Here is a 17,155-nt window from a genome sequence, read left to right on the forward strand (position 1 = left end):
TTTATTATCTGTTCTGTTTGATATATCGTTACATTCACACTGTCCAGCCGGGACGCGTTTCTTTTAGCCGCAGCGTGTTCACACGCAGCCACATTGGCAATTACACACACACACACACACACCCAGACACAGACATAGACACACATACAACTGAGCTTGGCGAATGAATCGTGTGAAATGTCAACACACAGTGACATGGCAAAAGTGGAAATGGTAATTGCGTGTTAATTGCTTTACGCGTTCAAAGTGCTTTTCGCTATACGTTTATACGTTCACTTTTTTTTCGCTCTCACACACAGACACACGCACAGATACTCGCACAGATACGCGCACTTGGACATGGTGCACACAGGGCACATTCAACTGAAGCGCAACTAATCAATCTGAGGCCAGGGTCGCTATTGAAGCTGGCAACGAGCACAAAGGGGGCTACAGCCGCACGCACACAAAAACACACGCTCACATTCGTATACAATTTCATTCACACGCACTCACACACACACACACAGAGCGCACAGATTTCCCATTTGCAGTCTAGCAATGAGCGCTGCAATTTCGTTTTAGTGGCCTGCCGGCACTTTGAAATTGCAAAGTTGTTACACGTTGCGTATGAGCAATGCTGCGCTGACCATTCAATACACACACGCTCACACTCTTCCTGCTGACCCTTCTACCAGGGGCACTCTCTCTCTCTCTCTCTGCCTGGCAGTAAATTGTATTGTAAATTGTGTTTGTGGTTTATTGTTTAAACTTCTAATGATAACCGCGCTCTGGCAACGTTTATTTTTAGCCAAAATATGTGGTATAAAGATAAAAAACAAAAGTCCGCCGAACAGAGCTCTAATAAATTGAAATTCAAATTAAACAAATGCTACTCTAAACATTAGTTAGTCTAATTTTAATGCAGCAAATAAAGTACAATGTAGTATTTCAACTAAAAACATTTGAGTTTAGCATAACTAGGTTTGCATTAATTAACACAATTTGCAGTTGAGTTCTCTTTATTAGCATAAAATAATTTGATAATGTTTTAAAGGCACAAATTAAATAGCTAATTAGTTTTAAAATAAATATTCTTGACTTAATTCATTTTAATAAAATAAAACAAAATTTGCGAAATCTAATCAATGCAAGCGAAAGAGCTAAATAAAAATACTCAGAGTCAAATTTCAAAGGTTGATAGCGGAATAAAAAAAATGTTTTTTCCCAAATGTAATTAAACAAATATATTTCGTTTGAGCCAAAAAAAACTTAATTTATACAATTAACAGCACGCTTTTGAATAGTACGATGTCTGCATTAGATAATACAGAAGAAATATATTTAGATATTTGAAAATGTTTTAAACTAATTGAAAACATGAAAAGCTGTATAAAAAGTCAGTTCTATTGAGAGTTTCGTATTCAGTCTACTGAATATGAAAAATGCCCAGCAAGAGCCGCAGTTAATTTAAAAAGGAATTAAATCCACACAACAACGATTCTCTTAACAACTTAATTGACCTGCTAAAAATAAAACCAGTTGCTCTTCCAACAATACACAAAGCCTTATGAATGAACTTTCGATAATCGCTAACAGTTACAATTCCCAGCACATGCCACTTAACACTTCGAGCATAAAGCCAATAATGTCAATAATTACCTTTAGTTATGCACCGGGTGGCAGCTTGATTATTGACATGACCCAATCCACCTGTAACACCTGCCACCCCTGTACCAACACGCCTTAAGGCCGCCCACGGTTTAACATATGTTGCCTCATGCCTTATTCTGTGGCGCAAGTGAAGGAGGCGCTACAGCCACGCCCCTAAGCACATTATGACTGTCAACATGTTTATTATTCAGCTGTGCATGAAAAAGGCCAAGTTATTAAAAACTTTGCCACATTAGGAGGGCAACATGAGCAGAACAAGGGGCGACGGCTGCCGTGGCAAGCACTTTTGCAAACAATTGGCAAAAAATGTTCACGCACCGAAAAAAAATGCAATAAAAGTTGCCCGAATGCGACGTGTTTGCTTAAGTATTTCGTAGGTAGGCAAAAAAGAAGAGGGCGTGTGGCATAGAAGGTTTGTGTGTGTGTGTGTGTATGTGTTTGTGTGTGTTGCGTTGCGTTGGGCGTGGCATGCCGCAGCAGATGGCAGACCCGTTGGCTGATTGTGATAAATGCGACAAAGACATGTGTAAAATATGCTTCATGTGCCTTATTATTGCGTTTTATGGCCCATGGGGACTGAGACATCAAAAACATACATACACTCTCGCACACACAAACACACACCGACCCGCACACCTGCATGTTTTAAGGGGGCGCAAAACAAATTCCAAACTGTCGAAATGCTAAAATGTCGCCCCGCATCTTTTGGTTGAGCTGCCAAGTGTTTAAATATTTGCAGCATTTCGACAATGCCAAAAATGTTTTTAATTATATTTTACTTGTGTGCTTTCTTTTTGGATTTCTTTTTTCTTGAGGCTACACTTTAAAGTTAACGGGGCTTTGTTGCATAAGCCGAAAGAAATGCACAGCACAAAAATGTTAAAAATGTTTGAAAAACATAAAAAAGCAGTCGCTCCCAATGGTCGCATAATCCATAAGAACAACAACAACAGCAAAAACGCAGCACATAATCAAACACAGCACGCCGAAAATTTCCCTAGAGTGAGAGCTAAAAAAAAAGACTACACACACACGTATATATATACATACTTATAAACATACTTATAAGCATATGAAGACATAAGACATGTTTGCATAAGCATAAAAATAAAGGAAGACACAAGAAAATAAAGCAGACGCATTTTAATAATAGCACAAAAGGCAACACACAATGCCAAAGGCAGCACACGCACACACACAAATAAGCATAATACAAACAGCAGCATACACACACACACATACACACACATGCTGATGGTCACAAATTCGAGAGCCTTTTGCCTAAATGTAACTGGATATTTATCTGTGTGTGTCAGAGAGAAGTCATGACTTATCAACCCTTTTTGGCCCGTCTCTCTGTGTGTGTGTGTGTGTGTGTGTGTGCAGCTCATAAGCCATATTTGTGGACTGTGCCTTATAACATATGCGCAAATAGGATTTAGCAGCTGCAATTACAGAACTGCAAAGCAGCGCCCCTCGCCAGCCCGCAGCACTTATCATTTGCTGTGTGCTCTGGCCAAGCATAATCAATTAAACATAGTGCACTCTGACCAGCAGGAGCAAGCGACTGTGTGTGAGAGAGAGGGAGAGAAAGCAGGGGCGTACTTAATGCAAAAAAATGTTGCAATTTACTTTAAAAAGTCCACACCCACACACACACACACACACACACACAGTGAGGGAGGGAGTAGCAAAGTACAGGTCATGTGCTGGCTTTATGCACACGCTGCGTATACGCAACGTCAAGTAGCACTTGGCGCGTAATTTAGCTCGTTTTTTATACGGACTAGCACTTAAGGCGCCGCCATTTCATAAAATCAACCATTAAAAGAAACAAGTTGCAAGTGCTTGCGCTCGTTTGGCCAGCGTGTGGGGCACGCTGTTCCTTTAATTGCATTTTAATTAATTTTTTCATTGCACTTCCTGCTGCCTGCGCAGGCATACAGGTAATGCATATAATTACGGCAGCGGCGTTAATTGCAGCAGCTCGTTGAATGCCACATAGCTCGATGCAACAACAATGAAATTCCACAACAAACAACAGACTGACTTACTTGACGCCGCCCCAAAATTTCTGGCGCCTGGCCAGTGGCAATGCGAGTGTGTGTCCAAGATCAGGGTCAGGACAAGGGGCCGACACTTGACATTCCACTGTAAATTTGCACTCTGTGCGCAAGTGCTGAGGGGAGACAAAATAATATGATTAAAACTGTCGAGTCAAGTGCTCGAGTGCAACAGTTGGACAGCAAAAACAATAAACAATGCACAGCCAAGCGTTGTCCACTGGCCGCACTAATTGCCAGCTATGCAAATGTTGGCCAAATGGCAAAAAAAAAAGAAGAAGCGAAGCACGCAATAAGCCAAGAAGACAATCGTCAACTGTCGCCACTGGCCCGTCGTGGCAAATAAACAAACAATTAAAAAGTGAGCGCGACTCCCCTCCGTGCTTGTGTGTGTTTCTGTGCGCGCGGCGGCAGAAGTTTACACTGTGCTACAAAGTCGACGAACTGCAATAATGCCAGAATTAGCTGCTTAATAAGTTTCAAATATAGCACTGAGTCGTATACATTTTTTTTGTATGAAGCACTGTTGCAAAACTCTCAAGAGAATCGAAGTTTCTTATCGATAAAATCTGTTTTGAGCAGCTGTGCCATACTTTAAAGTAGTTCTCATTACTTTTTAGCCATGTTACGAATCAAATTAATAATTCAATAGATCATATTATTATTTTTCTTGTCAATCGATTTATCGATTTTAAAATATAGGTATAATGTTTTGTACAAGATAAGTTGTACTTATTAGTAGCTTCAATTTCCGATAGTTTATTTAGCCTTCATCCATCTTCACTTTAAGTGCGAGTTACTCAACAAAGGTATCTAACACCTATTTGTTGCCCGCTTAGCCAGCAGCTTAACTTTCATCCACTAACTGGCAGATAAATTTAATTAGAGCACATCGTTGTGTGTTCAATAATGCCAGTTATTGCCAGCAATCATGCTAACTAGCCAATGTTGGCCCATTGCGTCAAGCATCGAGTGAACGGCGTATAAAAATGATGTCCCTGCTGGGGGCCAATGCGGCGTATGAGTGTTGTGTCTGCTCTCCTTTTGTTTTGTTTCGCTTTTGCCCCTGCGCCTGTGGCACTGGCGGGCAGGTAAACAAGACAGCGTAGCATAGACGTGTGCTAAGCCAGCGACTTAAAGTGCGTAAATGAGCAAAACACACCTATACACATACATAGACACATAAGAGGCAGACACAACATTGTTGTGCGGCGCCTATTATGCGTATACTTAACATTTATTTCAGCCAGACAGCGAGTGCTGTGGGCGCGCGCGTAAGTGTGTTTGTGAGCAAATGAGTGGCAGCTCATAGACACAGTCGAGCTTTATACCCAATACACACTATACACACTTATATAAATGTGTGTGTGTATCACACCATGGAACGTAGCATAAATCTCATCGTGCATTCATCAATGTCAAGCCACAAGTTTGCTTTTCATTTGTTATGGCTTCACTGGCTGTTTGTGTATGCGTTGCATATTATATCTAGGCGAGGGTTGTTTATAACAAAATAAATTACATTTTATCGCATACTGTTGCCCGAGCTGATGGAGCAACCCACGTGCCTGCCAGGCACTTAGTATGTCAGTGAATGTTTTGCCATTCACAATCGCATTGCAAACAGGCTCTCTGAGCTGACTGTGCGAGCATGTGTGTATATGGGATTTCCTTGAACTTGAGCACGAGCACAGGCACAGGCACAGATAGTGGCTGCAGGTGTGGCGCACATCACTCGATTGATTTGCATATGCTGACTGCATTTTATATGCCAAAGAGTTTCATTCCACTCCACAAATGGCCACTCTTAAGATTTCAAGGTTATATATGTCTCAGTCTCTGGCAATGGCCATAAAACGTCAAATGTAGTGTAGTTGTTCGTAAACATTAAGTACAGCTAAAATTGACAGTAACCAAAGCACGACAAGGCAATGAATTAAAGTGCAAAACTAAATACCAACGACCAAACAATGCTCTACCAGCAACAGAATGAGAACAAATGCTGTTAAGATAGGCAGAACATCTTCAGCTTAGAGACATCAAATATTGACTAGCGCAATTTAAAATTAGCATAAGCATTTAAAATGTTTATAATTAATTACAAATTTTATGTAAGCTTTATAAAACAAGGCTTTGAATTAAGCTACATAGTGTAGGGAAGCTTAAGTCCAAGGCAAATATATATTCATTCGTGTTTCTTATAACTAGCACAATCTCTGCTAAGTCTACATTGACCCAACTAACAGTATTTCAAATGTTAATTGCTGCTCAACAGGCTGTTTAACAGCAGTTTGACTTACCTTTTTGATATATTAAAATTTGCATTATTTGTTTCTTATGACCCACATTAACATAATACACTGTTAACAAAAGTCAACAGCTGATAAGCAGAATGTTGTTAGGGAAAAACTGTGAGCAGTAAATTAGGTGAGCAGCTGCCTAACAGTATGTTATTGTTACATAGTTTTAAAGTGTTACGTTCTAATCATGTTAGTGAACTCTCAAACTAGAACCTCTCTCCAAACAAAGAAACGCAGTTAAACTAGAAACTACACATAAAAAATATAGGTTGTATACAACTTCTATCTGATTTCATAAACATCTTGCTGCAATTTAATTTAATATACCCACAGACATACGGCCAATAACAGCAGAGCAGTGACAATTGTCAGGCCAGGGCGCGAGTCAATTTTATTTAATAGCAAGCGACCGCAGAACGAGCCTGGGCTAAAGTTGTCAGCCAACATGGCTGACTGGCGCGACAGGCCAGAAATTTGGCTGAAAAGCGCGAGACATAGCGGGTGAGTGGTGACGGGGCGGGGGCGAAACTGCAGCAACTAATTTCGCTGGCTGCAAGTTTTGTGGATTTTACGAGCGAGTCAGGCGCCAGCGTTAGCAGCCGCTGTCGTCAACTTGAGTGCGCCACATTAAGTAAATAAAGCGAAAATAAAATTGGAAAAAGCAGACACGGCGACACGGGCCACAGATTGCAGACCAGTTAGCTGAAAATCAACCGGGTCTGTGCTTGTGGGCTGACTTTAATTTTTGTCACCCGTCAGCGTTGTCTGCTCGATCGATCGATTTACAGACAAGAATTGCTCGAAATTTGGCCCGCGCAGCTTTGGCGCATTGCCCAGACCGAAAACACACATAAAACTAGGTGTAACTGGCGCTAAGAGCAGATTGAATTGGAATTATTGAAGCTGCTGCAAATATTTGAAGCGTTTCCGTTTTTGCTACCAATTTCAATTGGCAGCGTATGCAAATGAGTAGCCAAATTCGTAGCTGTTAGGCAATTCGGCACCTCGGACCGTTGCAGATATCAATTGGTATGTTCAAAGCTAACAAGCTGGAAAAAGTAGAAGCCGGAAGCGCAATTCACTCGAGTCATTTGGGTTTTCCTGTCGCTGAAACTTTTTTGTTGCTTTTTTTTTTTGCCAAAAAGAAAGAAGCTGATGAAAAAAAAGTCTATTGCTCAAAAGCATAACAAGGCAACACAGCAAATCACTTGTAAACACTTGAAAAAAAAAAAGTAAAGGCCGACAGCAGGCGGCGAAGCCAAACACAAATCAAAAGATAAACGCCAACCGGATGTGGAGGCTGTGCAGGCAGCCATTTAAGCTGCTGGCCGGCGGCCATTTTGCAAAGCGTCAGACAACGCGTATAAAGATGAAAAATTGAATGCGTCGCTTAAGACGTGGCAGCCAAGGAGAAAGAGAGATAGACAGAGAGCGGAATGGAGTGTGGGGTCATTGTGACGCTTTGGCAGTTTGCTTAAATAAAGTGCAAATTTGCCGAGGCACAGACAAATGAGCGAAGCATTTGGGTTGACAAGCGCTGGACATGATCGAACAGCTGGACAGCTGGCTGGCTGCAGCTGCTGTGTACAGCAATCTAATATGTTAGTGTCAAGCATGAACCCCGTCCAGCCCCGCCCCACCTCACCACGGGCACACAACAACCGCTCAACAGTCTTCAATAGAAAATTGAAATTCAAAAAGAAAAAAACAAAAATAGCAGCAAGTTCCTTTTTTTCTTTGGACAACTTTATGGAAAACTTTTTGCTGCTGTTGTGCGTGTTGTTGTTGTTGTTGTTTTTGCTTTAAATCTTCATAAAAGTTTGATGCCATGGTAATAATATTCACTCGGCGTGCCAGTAACAAGCCCTTTGGGGGATATAGTGGGGGGGTTGGGGTGTTGGGATGTTGCTTCTTAATCTGTTGGTTTGCTATGCGCCATAATGATTATTTGTTGGCCAATCGAGTGGTGGGCGAGTTGGTGGGTCGGACCGCTTGTTGATTAAATTTTCAACATATTTGGCGCAGAGCAAAACTTAATTAAATACATTAAAAGCTGATTAATAACAATATTAAAACCAAACATTGCGACGGTTGCTGCCTCGACCATGCTGAAAAATTTCCTCATTAATATTAACAACTTCATTTAAGCCCCGGCGACGCTTTTCGGCCCGATTATTTTTGCAATTATGCAAAGTAGCTGCTAGATGAACATTGTTATTGTTGTTGTCGTTGTCAATTCGTGCACAAAGTTAAATATTTGTAAATTTTTAATCAAAGCGACAGCCATACCAAACGCTGACTGACAAAATGTCCATTCAAGTTTGCGGCCAAGTCGGTCAGACCGGATTGCATGAACAACTTGTTTTCGTTCTGAATAACCCATCACTTGAGCTGCCGAATACATATTGAAAGAATTTCAGGCAACTAACGGAATTTTTAAATAGCCCTCAGAGAGAATATTCATTAATATTATATTATACACAGATTATGCTCGTGCATAACATAAGCACAAGAGACTTTATAGAAAATTTTTTTCCTTATGTTTTTTTTACGTATACTGCAACCAAAATCTAGTTAGCAGAGCTTTATTATTTTAATTAAACTAATTATTATGGTAAGGAAAAGGGTGCAAGCCACAAGGAAAGGATCGTTAATTAGCTGTTCGCGTCGAACCGACTTTCCGCCTTGAGCTACTTATGATATGTGAGCCTCGCTTGCCACACTTCATAAGCCATTCAATGATTGAAGCACAGACTGACAGGGTCTGACGAATATGGGTAGATCGACTCGGCTATTGATGCTGATCAAGTATATATATGAAGTCGGGTATGCTAACTTCTGCCGGTAACAAACATTTGCCCAAAGGGCTTTCAATGGGTTCAGGGTATACAAATTTCCAAAAATGAAATGTGTGAAAGCCGCTGAATCCTTCTAAATGTTTCCAAATAAGAATTCCGACGCGCATTTGCTTCGATTTCGTGCCTAACAACATGAATTACATAAAAAAAAACATACACACACACGCCCATACAACTCACACCCACTTAAGGAATGGATTCTAAGGAATTGGCAGATTTAATTTTAGTCACGTCATTACGCAACATTTTGGGCAACAACAATTTTCTCGTCTCGTCGCATTTAGCAGGCTAAACGTCAAATGCAGGTTGCCTGGCAACCTCACATATTCATTCACATCGATCGACTGCCTGGCGGCAGCTTTTGACTAAGCCCCCGTCCACTCCTACTCTCCACTCACCCTTCATCCGTCAGACTCCACGTGTTTTGTAGCTCACGTTTATTTGCATGAGAAAGAAATCACAGCGCACACAGATGGCTCAGACAGACAGACGGGCGGGCGGGCGTTGAAGACATCTTTGCATTGTAACCAAATTGTGCGCAAGAGCATGAAATCATCTTTTTTGATGGCCGCATTCACATTCCGACAGCAGACACTGTTTATGCATTTAGTCGGAGTTTGAGCTTTTAAAGCGCTTTTAATTGCACTCGCATTTGGCCTGTGACTAATTGATTGAGCACTGCAAAAGTGGCCCAGCAGCTGCCAGCTCAGCTTTACACATAGCACCCTTTCCCACATCCACCCATCCCCCTTATCTTGCCGCTGCCCCGCCACACGCCGCTGCTCATGCATAATGCATAAGAGAAGCAACAACAGCAAGTACTAAGAATTTACGGGGCTGCATTACCTGCAGCTATCCACAGCATGGCAGGGAGGGAGACACTGAGACACGTCACCAAATGACAACAAGCAGATGCCTGGAGAGAGGGGTGCAGATATGAGGGTGGGGTGGTTACTGTGCGAAAAGCATGTCAAGTTGTGGCATATAAAATTTATGCGCGCCTCGCAAGTGTTGTGCGACTTTGAGGCAAAAAGGGCTGCGCACACGCATACGGCTCATAAATTTTTATTGTGTGGTAAAGATGGCCAAACACAAACCAACAACGGCACCCCCGCCCTCCCCGTCGCTTGCCCTGTAAAACCAAACCCCTCTCTGTCCACAACATCTTTGCTTATGCGTGCGGTCTGTAAAAGCAAAACATACTGAAAACCGAGCTGCCTTTTGGGCGCATTCTGTGATGAAGTGCCAAATGGTTGCAGAGCAGGCGATAAGGGGGCCGTTTTGGAAGTGGGGCGAGGAGAGGGAGACAGAGACAGAGAGAAAGAGAGAGAGAGAGAGATCTGCCAAAAGTAATGAAGCAGAGTGCGTTCGACGCGAAAGGAACTGACCCCAATAGAGTTGGAAAGAGCCCAGATCCACGTCCAGCAGCAGAGCGTGAGACTGCAGCGCCAAGATAGACAGCCAGAGAGAGGGTGTGGAAGCGCGGGGTGGCGGTGAGAGGCTAGCTGCTGGAAAATAAATTCATTTCAGTGTCTCGCTGACGTATGGACGACGGATGCCTTGGCCTAGACGGCACACAGGAAGTGTTATTTAAATGCAGGATATTGCATGCGGAAATTTATTATCATGTGGCATGACATTCAAGAAAGCACATATATATATATATATATATAGCATGCATATATATTTATATATATATAAAGAAAGATAGAGAGAGAAAGCGAGAGAGACCCTTATGAACAGCCTCTGTTTGTGCAAGCATGCGAATTTCTGAAATGTAATTAAAAGGCAACAATTTTCTTTACTCACACTCATGTATTTTGTAAAGAATTGTAAAGTTTAATTGAATTTGCAGCGCATTAAAAAATTTGCAAACATGTCGCTTTAAAATTTAATGCGCACTTGTTTGATGCATAATACAGTCGAATTTCTCCGTGACAAATATCTCCATGGGGACATTTTTATTATTTATTGAGATTCGTTTTGCTTGGACGCGCTGTTAAATTTATAATCTTTCGATTTTGTTTGCTTTACTAACAAGCTATATTAAATAGAAAACCTATTGATTTATTTGAAATATAATCTAGCTAGACAAGTTTTTTATCAGTCCGCAGCTGTAAGCTTTATACCTTATACTTTTTCCAAAAATTCCAAAATTGAAAAATCGGTTTAAAGAGTTTGTTATCAATGCAACAAAATACAAATATTTTATCTTATCAAAGTATTTAAATATCTTAAAACAAAAAATCGCTCAAAAAAGTTTCGATATTTACAAGCTATTATCGACAAGCTTAAAAAACAGTTCTATAGATGGTAAATCAAAGAGCTTAAGCTCGACCAGATACAAAGTTATTAAGCAGAAACATTTATTTAAATACCTCTTAAAATGGAGTGTAATTTTGAAATATTGAACGGTCTTTTTTAAGCTCCCACTTTTCTTTACATATATATATTAGCATGGAAATATTACGATTCCCAATTTATAAATGCCACGAACATTTATTATCCTCGCCGTTTTTACAATTTTTTTTCCAATTTATATAAACCACGAAAACTCGTTATCTTTCTTTTTTTTTTTTAAATTTACCATTACAACTAATTCTCAGTGGGGCTTAAATGTTGTTATTTTATTTGCGACTTATAGCATTTGGACTATTTCATATTTGCACATGTCGCATGCATGTTTTTGCATATTTTGTTGCATTGATTTTTTATTTATTGCTGAGCTGCGTTTAAATTGCAGAATAAGCTGGCATTTTAAAATATATATATACTATAAATGGCGCAAATAAAAATAATACAGATATTTTTTTTTACATTTTGGTATGTGTTTGTATTGTTTTATATCGACAATCGCATCGAGAGATAGACAAACACACACACGCTTGGCTGCAAGTTCTGAGTGTTTATATGTGTGTGGGTGTATGTCCGAACAGTTGTTTACAATCTGTGTAATTTGTTGTTGTGGTCAAAATTGTCGATTGCATTATTATTGAATAATTGAACAGCTGCCAATTGAATATAAACAACGCGCCCTTGAAATAAATGGCAACATGATAGTAGGGAAAAAGGCGAAACTAAACTTAACTAATTACAAATGCAATACGAAGCACTTTTCCTGCCTTCTCCCCCCACACTCCACCGTCGCCCTGTGCTGCGTTGCGTATGCGTTATATTTATTGAACCAAGTGCAGAGGCAATAGCATAAAAGTTGGCTAGTTGCCGGCACAGGCGCAAAAGTTATAAATTATTTGCAGTAGACTGATTGGCAAAAGCAATTGCAGGCGGGCCAAAAAAAGGAAAAACAATGCCAACAGCAACTACAGCAGGAGTGTGAAGGGCTGGCCTGCTGGCAAACTGATGCTGTACACATAACAGCTGCAACCGCAACCAACAACAGCAGCAACAAGAACAAGTTAAAACAAGTACAACAAGAACTAGGAATAGTCAGGCCAATGAAAGGCCTTTGCCAGGACATGGCAACAAGGCGCAAACACTCGAGTGCCAAGATAGAGAAAAATGGCGCATGAAATGAAGCGGAAATGGCGCAAAAAGGAACCCAGCCATCACGCACAAGCACCCACACACACACACACTAACGCACACACACTAACGCACGCATCACACAGTTTGAATGAGTAAAAAGAGCAGCGGGTGGGAAGAGGCTAGGGACGATCGCTGCACAGCCACTTACAGGGCTGAACTAATATGTACATTAGTATCTTTGAATGCATGTGAACAACTGATAAATGTCTGGTCATGTTTGCCTTTGCGTATGCGTGTGCGTGTGTGTGTGTGTCTGTGCTTTTGTGTGTATTTGTGGCTGCCTAAGCGCCTGTGAATGAAATCGAGCGTCGAATGAAAAATGCATGCAATTTATTTTATTTTATTTCAGTTTAGTTTAGTTTCGGTTCGGTTTGGGGTCTCTGGTTTGAGGTTTCTCTTTGGCCCCGTCCGAGGTTTGAATGCATCGCATGGCATTGAAATTACGAACAAAAAGCAACGTTTTGCGAACGTTTGAAAATGCACTTTTATGAGCCAAACAGAACATAGCATATAAATATATAAATATATATATCATATGCGAGGGCTGCTAAAGCAGAAATATAAAACTATTCGAATTGAATGGGGCAAAAAGGTGACGGCCGTTAAGGAACTCTATGTGCCTCTGCTTATAGGTAGGCACAGCAAATACTAAATACTAATACTACACAGAAATATTAATGAATAGGCATAAATGTTATTGCCTAGGCAAACAATAAGCCAGAGGCTTTCAGCCAGGCCATTATCTTTAAAGCAGACGACTGAGAGGTTGGAAAAATTGCATGTCAAGCAACTCAAGACGAATCCCATGCTCGTTTTGAATTCAACATATAAATTCAATTTGGAATACAATTTTTAGGAGGCTTTATAATAAATTAAAAGAAAATCAGGTATGAAAAACGTGGCTCTTCTTGCTGCATATTAGAAATGCAGACAAAGTCTATACATTTACCCAATGCAATAATAATAGAATAAAGAAAATAATTTTTTTTTTTTTAATTATTGTTCACATAGACCAGAGAGCTAGGCAATGTTTGTAGTGTCAGCCAGAACGTAGCCAAAGCTAATGCATGCGTAGCTTAAAGGCCAAGCGGCATAAATATGCGATAAGCTATAAAAAGAAACACACACAGTGATACACACACAGTGACACACACGCGTGTACACACACAACACACTGACACACACACACACACACAACCAGAGCTGTGCGCATGCATAATATATGCAGTAACTGTGCCTGCGGCTGTGGCTCGCGCCGCTGAACTACTTACTAGCCAACCGCAACAAGTGCACTTGGCAGCGGCTGCTGACAAACTGCTGCATAGCCACATGCTCGCACACACATACAGGCAAATACATACAAATGGTTATACAAATACATACAAGCACACATGAACTGACACGTAGACAGGTGTGCATTTAAACGACATGTGTCGTCTTCACACTCAAATGCACTTCAAACGCGCGCGCCGCACGTAGCAACTGCCCAGCCAGCCCTTAAGCCAACCCACAGCAAACCAATGCCACAGCCTCACTCCACAGGACACATACACAGTTGCATGCCCCCTTGCAGCCGCAGCACACGTAGCCACTGTGTTGCCTTGAAAGCTCATGGCTGACATAAACTTCCGCATTAAATCGACTTTGAACTTGAAAATGTTAGTTACAGGGCCGCGTGCACACACACAAACACACACCCACACACATAACAATATAGAGTGTTGCTTGTGTAAAGTTGCAGTTGTTGTTGTTGCTGCTGTTGCCGCTGTCATTTGAAGGTTGAAGCGCTCAGCTTGCAATTTGCTATTAATATTTAAACATGCAAAATTATTGCAACACATTTGCAGCAAGTGCAGCTGGTCAAAATGTGAGTCTATATATATACATGTTTGTGTGCATGTGTGTGAAATCAGTGCGCAGAAAAGTCTTTGCACGTATCGAAATCGCAAGCCCTGAAAAGTATGCTACATTTTCACACACCGCTTGCCCTATTATGCAAGCTACTCAAAGCGATTACGACTGCCAATCAACTCGGGCATGCTTGCACATGAGCATATAGAGAAAGTGAACAGGTGGAGGGGCAAGGCAAAGGTTACTAAGCTCACGTGTTCTGTGCATGTCAGCCAACAGCTAATGCCAACTTTTAATGAGCTCCATGCAAACTGAGTCTGCAACTGCGTCTCCGCAATTGCATCTGCATCTGTTTTTGGCTCTCTGTTCCTGTCGTTGTTTGTTCGTTTTTGTGCTATTTTCCTCTACTTTGCATTTTAAGCTGTTTAATTAGCATTGCGTACATTTCGGCGACGCACGAGTTCAACTGAAATCCAATTGAAAAGCATAGAGCAGTTGCAAATGCTTTCCCGGCAAGACGCACAATACGAAACAGGCAAATATTCTTCAAAGAAATACATTACAATTTTTGTGTTTGCCTTAGAAATTGTTTTAAATTGCAGTGTAAAGCAAATTTTTTATTTTAAAATGAATATTTTGTATTTAATTCAATTTTGCAATTCATAGGTATGTGAAAGCCCGTTAAAATTGAGCAAATGAATCAGACAGTAGATATTTCCGATTCAATTAAGTACTAAGCATATATAGAGATAGGAAGAATTGGAGAGCAGACATGTAGACACACGGAGAGACAAGCGGTTAGACAGGTGGGCAGATTAATGGACAGATTAAAGGACATCTGACTAACTGTCTATCAGCTTGTCTGTTCGCTTGTCTATCCGCCTGTCCATATGTTTGTCACTCTATCTATATTAAGTCGTCCATCAGTTTTCCCCAATATAACACACATATATCACAATATATGCACATTTGCATGTGCTGCCTTGCTATGCGATTTTCATTAAGTCAAGTAATGCGTGCAGTTATTTTAAAAAATTAGCTTTGTGGTTAATAGAATATCTCTCTGTTCCCTCTCAGCACACTCTAAGCTTTTTTCTTATAGTTTAGCTGTACATAAATCCGTTTTAATATAACTATTACAAAAGTTACTTTAAATCTATTCAAAAACATATCATATGTGCTAATTGCCTTAGTTAAGCGTGCATCAATGCGGATCACATAAATCTTTATGGGCTATACATACTACTCGTTTTATAGACTTTTACCTCAGCACGCTGTGCATGAAGCTCATCAGAGCGAGAAAGAGAGAGAGACCAAGGAAGAGAGAGTGAGAGGGGGGGAGTGCAAATAAAGCGCCTTTCTTGTCACAGCCTGTGCCTGCTTATGTGAACTATAAACCATGCGATAGACGGCACTCGCATTACGCATGCAACATTCTCGCAACGCGTTTATGGCGCCGCAATGTATATACTTACATACATATATATATATCTGCTATATAAGTATTATATACGATAGTTACAGTTACAGCAAGGCATGCGATGACATTTTACTACGCTTGCCGCTGCACAGCTTTTGGCTTCTATTTTATGTTTCCTCGTTTTTTTTTTCGTTATTTTTTTTTTATGCGTTTTAAATTTATTTCGTTTCTGCACAGCAGCCCCTGGCAATGGCGCCTGTCGCACGCACGCAAACTTCCGGTCACACACACACACACACGAGCACACGCACGCTGAAGATGTGTGGCACACATGTGAGAGCCTGAACGCTGGCTGCCTCAACAAAGAAATGAAAACAACTTGCGTGCCAGTCTACATTTTTATTTATCGTGCAAAGTGATTCGTGTGTAATTGCAGAAATTGCGTTAAATTATTTAACAAGCGAATGCTCGAAGGGAGACTGAGCGGAGGGAAGGCAGTCCGGCAGCACAAAAAATTCAAATTCATTTACACTTTACGCACAACGTGTGCAGGAAATTGATATATGCAATAAATTTGAGGACTACTGTGCCGGGCGGGCAGGAAATTATTTCGCTCGCACATCAAAATTGCAAATATTGAAAAATATTTGAATTTCAGTTGCTAACCAAATTTATGAATCTAATTGAATTTTCATTGCAGCTGCGCAAATAAATGTGGTTTAATGCGGGGCAATTGGCCCCCGACGCTCACCACAAAATGAACAACAATATGCAGAAACAAAAGCAACAATAACAGATAAAACGGACAGAAGCTATGTCGCTTGCGGATGTGAAATTCACTTTGAGGATATGAGAATAGCACATAAACGAGCCATAACACACGAGAGCTAACGGAAGAGCTTAAAAGGAGTACAAAAAAGAACACAGAAACAGGCAGCTGGCAAGTTGGCAGCAACAGCAATCAACACACAAAGCAGCACTGCCAGCCAAAAACAATACAGCAACAACAGCATCAGCAAGCAAAGCCCAGCACCAGTTAGCAAAAGAAAGTGAAAGCTGAAAGCCGAAACTGTAAACGACGCTCCGTGTAAACACTCAAAAGCTCGTTAAGAGAATACATCCGGCCAGAGCGTATGTGTGAGTGCGTGTGTGTGCGTGTATGTGTCACCATGTACAAGCGCCAGCGACGCCGTCTGAGTAGCTCCAACTCTCGCCTCTGCCCGGCCATTGCCATTGCCATTGCATAGTCGCATAGTCGCGCTTCCGTTTCCGTCTACGCTCACTCGCCTCATTTCCGCTGTGGCTGCAATTAAGCGAACTACCCTAACCTCTTGCCAAGCCAAAAATAAATAAAAATTCTACAACAACAACAACAACAACAACAACAGCAATAGCAAGAACAACAATGGCGCGCGCGACCAACTTTAATGGTAGGTATCACAAAAAGTTTAACCAAATTTAATC

The 17,155-nt window shown here is 41.0% G+C and overlaps 1 protein-coding gene across 1 annotated transcript in view; it reads left to right on the forward strand.

The window, feature by feature from the left end:
• Positions 1–17,155, forward strand: part of 5-HT1A (5-hydroxytryptamine (serotonin) receptor 1A) — a 72,093-nt gene that overhangs the window by 15,451 nt on the left and 39,487 nt on the right. Inside the window, exon 2 of the mRNA XM_002050891.4 lies at positions 16,392–17,121. Within this exon, the coding sequence (XP_002050927.1) occupies positions 17,097–17,121 (25 nt within the window). The 5' untranslated portion in view covers positions 16,392–17,096. The remainder of the gene's footprint in view (positions 1–16,391; positions 17,122–17,155) is intronic.

The sequence above is a fragment of the Drosophila virilis genome, chromosome 5 (genome assembly GCF_030788295.1).
Source record: "Drosophila virilis strain 15010-1051.87 chromosome 5, Dvir_AGI_RSII-ME, whole genome shotgun sequence".
In the NCBI taxonomy this organism is placed as follows: Eukaryota; Metazoa; Arthropoda; class Insecta; order Diptera; family Drosophilidae; genus Drosophila; species Drosophila virilis.